The 10,661-nt window shown below is 46.1% G+C and overlaps 1 protein-coding gene and 1 long non-coding RNA gene across 2 annotated transcripts in view; one reads left to right on the forward strand and one right to left on the reverse strand.

Moving 5' to 3' along the window:
* Positions 1-8,070, forward strand: part of LOC109318181 — a 19,945-nt gene extending 11,875 nt beyond the window's left edge. Inside the window, exon 3 of the long non-coding RNA XR_002103201.1 lies at positions 7,995-8,070. This is a non-coding gene — a long non-coding RNA (uncharacterized LOC109318181). The remainder of the gene's footprint in view (positions 1-7,994) is intronic.
* IGHMBP2 (immunoglobulin mu binding protein 2) overlaps positions 1-10,661 on the reverse strand; it is a 114,774-nt gene that overhangs the window by 11,414 nt on the left and 92,699 nt on the right. Inside the window, exons 11-14 of the mRNA XM_019547248.1 lie at positions 7,043-7,137; positions 6,602-6,725; positions 2,324-3,163; positions 1,353-1,534 (exon numbers count right to left, since the gene is read on the reverse strand). Coding sequence (XP_019402793.1) covers positions 1,353-1,534; positions 2,324-3,163; positions 6,602-6,725; positions 7,043-7,137 — 1,241 coding nt within the window. The remainder of the gene's footprint in view (positions 1-1,352; positions 1,535-2,323; positions 3,164-6,601; positions 6,726-7,042; positions 7,138-10,661) is intronic.

Raw genomic sequence — 10,661 nt, forward strand, 5'->3', positions numbered from 1 at the left:
GGGCAGGGGGCTGGACTCGATGATCTCCCGAGGTCCCTTCCAGCCCTGATGTCTATGAAATCTATGAAACTCTATTCTAGTCAAACAGTTACAGATATAAAAAATGACAGACCCCCCCCAAAGCATTGTTTTAAGAAAAACAAGCATATTAGAAATAAGTGCTCTGTTCCCCCAGCTCTAGGGGCAATCCAGCTCCTCTGACCTCACTGCCAGCCCTGGATCATGGTTATGATTATGATCAATATGGTAGTTGTGCTAGAACAACCAAGCTGAGAGCGCTGTTTGTTGAACCGTATGTAAGATACAGGATGCCTTATATCTTAGCCTGAGAAGCTTGCACTCTACATCAGTGATGCTCGACCAAGTTGCCACAAAATCCTTTTAGGGGTGCTGCATGATATTAACACCATTAGATGTTCAAACACCTACACATGAGTCAGAAGATAGGCCCCAAGATTTCAAATACAAATCCATCATATCAAACTATTCTGGCCTGTCACAGTCTAAGTTTTCTGTAACTGAAGATTTGTTCTTTTAATTTTCTCTACATAAGAAACAAGTGAAAGCTAAGGGCTGCTGTTTTCCAAGGAGTGCCTTGAGTCTAACAAGGGGTCTCTTGAATCTAAAAAGGTTGAGAACCACTGAATACACAAAACCAGATCAAGGGAAGGAAGAAAAGATGTGGTATTCACCCCTCGTGCAGATGGGGAACTGAAGCAGATTTGAAGGCTTTGATCCTATCAGGTGCTGAGTTTGGTGGTCCCAATCCAGAGACACATTAAAGAACAAGCATTTCTCTTTTGGGTCCAGAATGCTCAACCGCTGTGCAGAATCAAATCCCACTTGGCAAGCCCAAGGATACAGTAGGCCAACTGGGAACTGAACCAGCATTTCCAGATGCCTAAGTCTTAGGCACAAGACTGCTCTTTCCTGCTTTGCTCTGCTTGTGATCCAAGGGAAATCCAGAAATGCATGTCAGAGATCCGTAAAAGCCAAAAGCAAAGGGGAAAGTGATCGTCAGGAGGACTCTCACTTGGGTCCTAACAGATAAGGGCTGTTAGCAAAGCTTTTATTCTCTTTGCAATTCTTTGGAGCAAAAGGCCCCACAATGGAGCGGGCTGAGAGAAGGGGCTCATCTCAGGATTGGAGGTTTCCAGAAGCTGATAGTGCTGCTGGGGAAACCCTCCTCTGAATGCCCAATAGGAAAAGTCAGTTCCACGTTCCCGTACTACTGGAACTCAGCTTGAGTTAAGTAGGTCAGGAGACCAAGCAGATGGTAAGCTCCCACAAATAGCCTTCCTGCACTCAGGCAACCCCTCCAGCTGCCCTGAAAGTGCACACAGAGCCCATACCTCTGGGATGTGATGGCTGAGGCAGTAGCGTTTGTTACAATGCAGGCAAAGCTGTCCCAAGGTGGTAATGCTGGCTTTACACTGGGGGAAACCACAGGTGTTGTCGGCTTTAACCACAGTAGAAATCAAGGTGTTGATGTCTTCTTCGGCTGTAGTGCTGTCTGCTTTTGCAGCAGTCTTACCTGGAAGATGAAGGGAAAAAAGTTTAACTTAGTAGTGCTCAATCTTTTTTCCTTGGCAGGCCACATGGGTAGTTCTTGGTCCGTCCATGGGCTGGATGCGGCCGCTGGCCCCAATCTGGTGCCTGGGATGGGTGTGGTGGGACACAATCTGGTGGGTACCTCCTCTGCCCTATGCTGTGCATTTGTCTGCTATGCATCACTGATCCCTGCCTCCGTAGCACCCAAGCCACCTGCTGCCACCCCCAGCCCTGCCTGCTCTGGGCCGAGGGCTGTTCTTTCACCCCACTACTGCAGCCCCCACGCTGCTGGCCACAAGCATCAGCAGCACTTGGTGGTGAAGGTAAGCAGAGGCTGAAGTAGGAGGCGGGGACTCTGTACCCTCAGTACAGAGCCATGTAACAAACGGTGGCCTGCCATTTGTAAAAGGCTGCCAAATTGAAATTTGGGGTCAAAGAATGAAGCCAACAGGTCTTAGCCACTTACACTCCGCTCACCAGCTAGGATCAGCAACAACAGAGGTTGAGGATGAAGTCTCCCTCAGTTCTAGCTTCTTGCCAACATTTTTCAAATATGTTTTAGTACCCCTTGCAGCAGAGGGATGCTAACAGTGCCCTCATCCCCTGCTTTGTCTGTTTCAGGTTAAGATGTCCCTGGAACAATCTTCAAGAGGTATGATAAAAGACCACCACCAACATGACAGGCTTTTCCAATAGAAATACTGAAGCTTCCTGTAGATAGGGCTGGGCAAATCTTAAGTGACAGTGAAGAGAAAGTCAGGATGGAGCCTACCTTTGGCTTCATTTTTGGGCTTCTTTCCTGCTGTCCCTGCCAGATTCACACTTGACTCCTGGGTTCTTCTTGCCCTCTCTTCCCACTTGGCTTTTTCCCGTTGCATCCTCTCCAGGTGCAGCATTTTCAGATCGACTTTCCCTGAGCTCATGCTGCTCCCTCCTGTCTGACCAGGGCTGGGGGCTTCTCTTGGGGGCCCTTCTGACTCAGAGGATGGAGCCTGCTCGTTGGCTTTGTTAGTCACTGTAGCAGAGACAGTGGCAGGGGGTCTCTTGCGGATGCTGAGGTACCGCTGTCTCCCTTCGCCAGTGCTGGCATGCTGTAGCCCGCATTCTTCAGCCATCTGGTGGAGCAGCATCCTGTCGTGAGAATTTAAAGAAGGAGGGAAATCCAGCTGGGCCTTGCTGCTCTCCAGGAAATCCACTAGCATGGCCTTGAACTTGGCTGAATTGTCCTTTACCTCCATCCTCTTGTTCCCAGTGCCATTCACATTCTGTGCAGGACCTATGCTTGGTTTTGGGAGAATGGGTTTTCCTGGAGCTGGTTTGGCTTTCTGGCCATGGGAGTGAGGTTTTGGAGTGGACGATGGAACAGTTTTGGGTCCCTCCCCTTGCTCGGGGTGACCCTGAGAGTTCTCATGAGAGTAGTTTTCTGGCACAATGTCATCAAGGTACTCAAAGGCTGTCCGTGCTTCCCCATGCTCACTGAGGTAATCCACTAGTCGCTTCAGAAAGACCTGGTTGCTGACGGTTCGAGAGTCACAGACAACTGCCACGTGGCGTCGTGCACGGGTGATGGCCACGTTTATTCTCCGATCTTCAGCGAGGAAGCCCACCTCCCCTGCAAAACACAAAAGAAGGCAAAGGACCATCAGAGACAGCACTACTGTGCTGAACCAAAGGGTCCAAGCTACAGGCCAGAACCATAGATGATGTAAATCAGTTCAGCTCACTGGAACTACAGTCAATTGCTACAGCTGCTGATTTGGCCTCGGATAATGTATTGGCTTTGGAGTGAGGTAACAGAGAAAAGTGCTACTGTCACCTGCACATCGGACTAGGAGTTACCAACTCCCAAGTTCCAGTTCTGGTTCTATGGCTGATTCACACTATAACCTCAGTCCAGTCCTTTCCCTTCTCTGCTTCAGTTTCAGCAACTGCAAAATGTGGTGAATAGGTTTATTGAGAAGACAAGTGCAGACAGAAGTTGAAGATAAGATGCATTATAAAAGGGCTACCACCTGGAGGCATGTCTATATTCCCCCAGCGCAGCCAGGGTAAAGATACAGGGAGGAGGGACGTGGTAGGATGTCATTTCCTCAGACAGTAGTACATTCCTAGGCTTGGCAGGATTCAGTTTTTATTGGTAAACACTGATAAACATTGTTTTCACCTTACAGTCAGACTGACAAAAAAAAAATTCCATCATTAATAACAGAAATTTACAGAAAGGGGACATAAGAAAAATGATGGCTGATGGAGTGTGTGCCGACAGGGGGAGCAGTCCTACAGAACCATGCTAACTATAGCTTGAACTGCAATTCTCAGGAACCCCAGGGGACTGGGAACAAAGGAAGAAGAAGTAACAAAGCGGATGAGGGAGCTACAGGTGAGCAGAGCCAGGACTGATAGCAGCTCTGCCACTCAGCTGGTGGCAGTACTACAGTAGTTATGATTCAATTTAAATCGATAAAAATTGAAATAAAGGCTTAAAAATAAATAATCAGTATTATCCATCAACATTATTAAAAAATAAAAATCAAATTCTGCCAAGTCTACACATGACTTATTGTGGGGCTCACTCCACCAGCAGTAAGAGGTGCCAAATACAGAAGGGTCCATTTCAAGACTTTGTCCTATGTCTGTAAAAACCTATCTAGGACCTACGAGGTGTTCCTAGAAGTGCCACAGTGGGACTGTAGAGAGCACAGAGATGCTGGGGCTGCTCTACACTCACTGCCTTCCCAACCAGCTGCAGTGCAGCTCTGGGCACACGCCTAGCACCCCATCATGCCAGCTACACTCCTTCCGTTGGGGAAGTAATATATAGGGAGGTGTGTAACATCAGGGCTACACTCCCTACTACAGGGGCAGGCAGTTATTTCAGGCAAAGGGACACTTATTAAGTTTTGACAAGCCATCGAGGGCTGCATGACAGGCAGCCAGGGGCAGATAAATATTAATTTTCTAAATTTTAGGGGCCCTGTGGGCTGGATAGAATGGTCAGGTGGGCCACATCTGGCCCATGGGCTGCATTTTGCTCACCCCTGCCCTACTAGCATACTGGGGCAGGCTTATGATGGGAGTGCTCAGGAGTGGGACATCACATAGCACCAGGCCAGGGCTCAGGTGAAGTGGCTGAACCCTGGAGACAGCTGTCAGCCACAGAAGTGGGAGCTGCAACTCCACATGCCAGCATACAGAGAAGAATCAAGCTCTCCCAGCAGCTGAGCAGCCTGAGCCAATAGGTACTAGACCAAGTTTCTCAAGCAGAGAAACATCCCCATCCCAACCTCCCAACAATCCCAATCTGAGTGTAGGCCAAGGGTTAAAAATAACCACCATGTAGGCAATCTGACAGGGTCTATTTCTGCTCTCCAGCTATTTTCTCAAGGAAGAATAATAACAGATAGCAAACGCCAAGATGACTCAGCTCAGCAAGAGAAAAGGCTTGTGTGGGCGGGTACTGAGTTTCCAGCTTCTGGGCTAAATAAGAGATAACTGGAAAAATAAACAGTTAAAAGAAATCCAGGTGACAAGCTTCACCCAGCTTGTCCCAAAACAGTGATACAGAAGGGTTCAGACAGGGTCAGATTTGAATGAGTAAGCATATGTGATCTCCTCTCTGTGGTCTTGGAGCCTAGGGGTTAATTCCCAATTCACAGAAGCTGGTAGAATGTAATGAGAGTCCAATCCAATCTCTCCTAACCACTGGACAAACTCTACACAATGGTACACAACTCTACACAGTTGGTTTGCCAATTGGATCTGAATGCATTTTTAGGATTTATAAAAGCAAGGGGCCACAGAACTGGGTGGAACCTCTGGAGTTTGGCTGGCCTTTGGCCTCTCTTGTGCAGATAAAAAGGTCTGTAATTTACAGAAGTAGGGCAAGTCTTTGTTCAATTAAACTTGGTTACCCATTGTGATGCAACTCTGCTTAAATTGCCAACAAGGCTGTCAATGGGGGAGGAGTGGGATGGGGAATTTTGGGATGCAGACACCTATCCTGAGAGCACCACTCATCTTGTGTCAGCCACTGAACAGATGTCAGAAGGCAGTGAGTCACTAGTTATTAATGGCTTTCAATCACTGTGCTATTCTTATTACCCAAGTCCCACCTTCCCTTCATCAAACTCTTTGTAAAGCTCACTTCTTATGTGAACTCTTCCCAATTTCTCCTCTTCACTGCTAATATTCCCAAACCATTGTGTGCAGTCTCGTCTTTTGTCATCTCAGCCTGCAAATCTCACATAGCAAGTGACAGGTCCTGTTTTGTGTTTGAAAGGTGTGATGTACATTAACAGTGCTGCAGAAACTCAGAAAGATGTTCCTTCTGGTTCTGCATGTGCCCTTCACTTGGTTTGGATAACACAAAACGTGAAACTTCCAATGCCTCCAAAATAGTGAAATACTTTATAATAAGCCTTCATTATGTGGATCAGCAGAAAGAGTCTGAGAAATCTCTGGCCTCAGGAAATTAACTTCATTCCAGTTGTTATGTCCCTCTGTGTTCAGTGACAGAAAAAGCCATGATTTTCTGCCCTAGATTCTGTTCTGAAAACAACCATCTTTATGCATTACTTATAGGACTTGCTTTGGTTTACATTTTCTCTGGGGATGTATCCAAAAGTAGCTCACTACAAACTCCTTGCTCTGTGGGGAATACTTGGGACTTCCACTAGTGGGGAAGATGCTGCTGGTATAAGTGCAATGGTACTAATCCCACATGGGTCAAGCCAAGCTCAGCTTTGTGAGGGCTTGAAGATGACCAACTTTTAAAAACAGTGCCAATTCTTTCTATTGGCCTTCTGGCATTTGAAGCTTCAGCATTCATGTTTTCAAGCTTTTTCTCTGGAAGTGAGAGGCCAACTAACCTACTTCTTTTAACTCAAATGAAAGCTCGGATACTCATATCATTACATGACTCCAATAAAATCACCAATGTTGAATGTTGGCAACACCCTGGGTGACATTTTACTTTGTTAAATGATTCCCCTTTCCTTACATGCCAAAACATCCTATTTCTCCAAAATTCTGTCTCACTAGAAATACATACCCTTCCTGTTGGATCTTACAAAGGACAGTATGACAGCCTCCTTCTCCCTTCCCTGGAAACCATCAACTGATTTAATTTCTAGCTCTGGATACTTGTGACACAGGTGCTCTCTTAGCATGTCTACCTGAAAAACAACGGCAAACATGTTATTAAGGTCACTTTCAAGATAAAAAGAATTGAAATGATATCTTCCTAAAAGACTACCTTCCCCTTAAATTCCTGCATGTCAGGACACACAACTGAGAAGGGAAGGATGATCACCCCATGGATTAGTTATAAAGAGTGCCCGAGCTCCAAGGCTCTAAAATACCATGGTGGTTAAGGAAATGGAGAGGATTAATTATTGCCCCCTGAAGATCTCGCATTTGAGATAGATTTGCCATTGTGTATCCACCCTACGCTCGGCTTAAGATGCCACGTCGGAGGAAGCTGAGATCTCACCTGAAGGTTGTAAGGAGCAATGACAGCGATGTCTTTTGCTTTAACACCAGCGTTCACCAGTGCTTGGACATGCAAGCCAACAAGGCGCATCTCCCCTAGGGTGAAAACAAAGTCAGCTGTGAATCAAGGGAAGGTGATTTCTGTCCAGAGAAGGCTGACAGGTAAAAGCCAAAAAATAAAAGGAAGTCAAATGAGAAAAGCCACATTTTCCATGCTGACTAAACTGGGGTCTTAAAGGGACACTCTGGATTTTGGACATTTTCCCTCAAGTGAGTTTTATAAGTGATGACACTACAGTGGACAGGAAACTCCAAGGTGTACTGAAAATGTCAGCCAAAAGGACATGCACATATTAAAACCAAGCTTTCCAGCTGCATAAATGGGCTAGTGCCATATTTAAATGTTAGAACCATCTAACAAATCATGGATAATATATGCCCCTTGTCTGAGGTCCAGGGTTTATTATAGCAACCCCAAACTGGTGCTTACAAAGAAGAGGTAGACTGAAAGAACCAGAGACAATTTTAATGAGCTCTATCCCATGATCCTCCTGGACACAGCTAAATGCTTTGTACAGCCAGAAAGCTCAGAATCCCCAGTGTCAAATGCTGGGCAGCATTTATTTCTAGATTTTCCAGCTCAGAAGCTATCTAACCATTAAAACTAATGATCACAGGATTTGGAATGTCATTTTGTTTTTTCTTGTCCTTCCACTCATTTCAAGACATAATCTTAAATGTTAGTGCTTTAGGTCTAACTAGAAGCAGGCCCCGTGTACCTCATCACTATTAAATTGGCTAAATCTGCTCCTCTCCTCACTGTGACCTAAAATTTCAACTTTTGTTAAAAAAAGAAAAACAAAACAAAACCTCAAAGAACACTTCTAGCCCTCCGTTTCCTAAAGCTAGTCCATGAGCCACTTTTTTCCTGAGACTGTAGGCAGCCTAAGGAGAAAAATCACTCCATTCAGGTCAATTGCTTGTTGGCTTTGAAACCTCAAGATGCCAGTATATGAACACTTTCACTGCTATTTTAGCCAACATTCAACTAATGTGATAGTCCCACAGTACTTTCTCATGCCTTCTCCAGTGCTAGAAACATCAAAATAGAATCCTTTGATCACTTCTAGCACTGAATACAGATGTATTCTGCAGAACCCTGAAAATTATACATATAGGGACAGCAGAAAACAAAATAAATATCAAAGGAAACAAATCCAGGGATGCTGGACTGATTGTACTACCCACTCCAGAGGCAACCTTTATTTGTTTGCACCAAGCAACTGGAGGATTTACATCCTAATGCACCAGAAAGCTATCTGAGATCTAGGCCCACGTTACTATGCAGTGCACTGGGCTTGTGCCTTAACGTGCATCCACAGCACATCCTTGGCACTGCCAGAGGAGTTTGCTCCCAGGTAAGTCCTGTCTGTCCACTCTTGCCAAACCTTCTCTAGGTATGCCCCACACAGACCCTCTCAAGCATGTTGGAGACCAAGGACCTAAAACTAGCACCAGGAAATGCAATGCAGTTGCAGGCTGGGAGCCTGAAATCTTGATTTTCAATATAATCAAAGTTTTAATTTGTTCTAGAAGTTTGCCAGATCCTGCAACAGCTTACACACATTTTTCACTTTTTGCACATCAGTTGCTACACATGTATGTAAGTGCTTGCAGGATCAGAGAGGAAAGTGGCAGGAGGCTAAAAGTGGAGAGACCACAGCCCAGTGATTGTGGTCCCCTAAGACTCTGGTTCAATGTCCCTGGATGCTATGGTAGGGAAAGAGCTAACTGCCTCCAGTTAGCTCTCTCTCTACTTCTAAAGTGGGGAAAAAAGCACCTCGCAGGAGTGCTTTACGGACAACTGCATTCAGGATTGTGAGGCACTTGCCTACTGAAGGAATGGGGGCCCTATCAGGAGGTGTCAGCTGGAAGAAGATAAAAAGCAGCTAAGCTGGTACAGTTCATGTTTTTGAGGTCTAGTATCTCCCAACCTTAGTGGAGAACCACTCCAGGACTCAGTATTTCCAAGCATTGGATCTGCACTGGTGAGCAGAAAGAAAACAGAATTCATCCCTGAAGTAAGCAGTCTAGTTGCTGAGTAGGCTGTGTTGCCTTGTGGAAGATGCCAGGTAGAAAGGAAATCCAGGGAGACTTGTGGGGGTGATAGTGGGTGCATGGCAAGGAATCCACAGCATTGCTGGTCTCAGAGGAGAGACTGAAGGCCAACCAATTGCAGCACACCCTCTACTGACCAATAATAAAACTGACCAATAATAAAGGTAATTTTGGTCTTAAACAGCTTAAAATCTATTAGAGGATGCACCGTTATATTGACAGCCATAAAAGCATGTGATGTGGGAGGAAGGATCCTGGGTTTTGGTCTCTAGCTGGTTACTGTGCTCAGGTATCTTCACCCTGATACTATGCAGAAAAAGCTGGGAAGAGGAAGCCTCCCCCACATACAATGGTGCTCCCTTCTAGCCTCTCCTCCCTATTATTTATGCACCTTCTCGGCTTATCAAAAGAACCTGGCTGTCTTAACGCCCATGGTCTGATGAGCCCTACTGCACACAGGTAGACATAAAATTCACAGCCAGTATAATGCAGAGGGATAACATTTCACAATTGATGCAAAACTAATCTGCAAACCTCCTTAGTGCTGTGGTCATTCTCCCTGATTACAGCTTGCCCACATCACTGTGGTGAGGTACTTGTCATCTCCCTAACCGCAGAGCTTTAGACATCTAATGTGTTACAGTAAAGAGCTGACAAAGAACCCCTGAGGCAACTGCAGCGACAACCCTTTCAACTAACAAGCAACACAAGGCATATAGAAGTTTGCTGTCTGAGATCTTCCATATCGAGAACTCGCTGTGTCGCTCATTGCTGCCAGGCGTGTTACAGTCTGCATGATAATATGCTTCCATTATCTGAGATGAGAGGCAGAAGCCTCCTTTAGCTCTAAAGAAAAGTAGCTGGTTGATCCAACATGGTCCCAATCCTTAGCACTGCCACCCCACAACACCTGTGTGTGTCAAACCCTGGGCCAGCAACATTGATCGACAAGGCACAGAGAAAGTGCTCACTCTTCCTGTTTCCAAATTCTTGCCATCTGACTGATCTACAGAGCTACACTACCACCACAGAGTTACAGCTGTCTCTTCAAGGGCTGCACTCATTGCAAATGCTGTAATGGAGAATGAGAAAGTAATTCAAATTAGTTACTCTTTGGCTGTCAGGGCTGTGTGAAGCTTTGGGTGCTGATTCGATTCGGAGATCCAGTCCGATTCAGCAGCCGAATCTCTGAATCTGAATCAAATCAGGTCCAAATCGATTCGAAGCTCTCCAAATTGATTCAGAAAAGATTTGGAGAGCATCAAAGATTCAGGAAGTCCCCGCTCACTGCCGCAGGGAGCTGGACCTGAACTCTGTGCCAGTAAGTTGGGGGGGGGAGACGACGATCACACACACGCGACCCCCCTGTCAAGCCCCATCCCCTGCTAAGACCCCAGCCCACCTGAGCACCCCCTGACCTCCGCTTGCTTTCCCAGCCCTCCCTCCCCCCCATGGCTGCCCTGACTGGCCCCAGCTCCTGGCTCTTTAAAAAAAAAAAAAAA

This window comes from Crocodylus porosus, unplaced genomic scaffold, assembly GCF_001723895.1.
Source record: "Crocodylus porosus isolate Cpor-Errol unplaced genomic scaffold, CroPor_comp1, whole genome shotgun sequence".
NCBI lineage: Eukaryota > Metazoa > Chordata > Crocodylia > Crocodylidae > Crocodylus > Crocodylus porosus.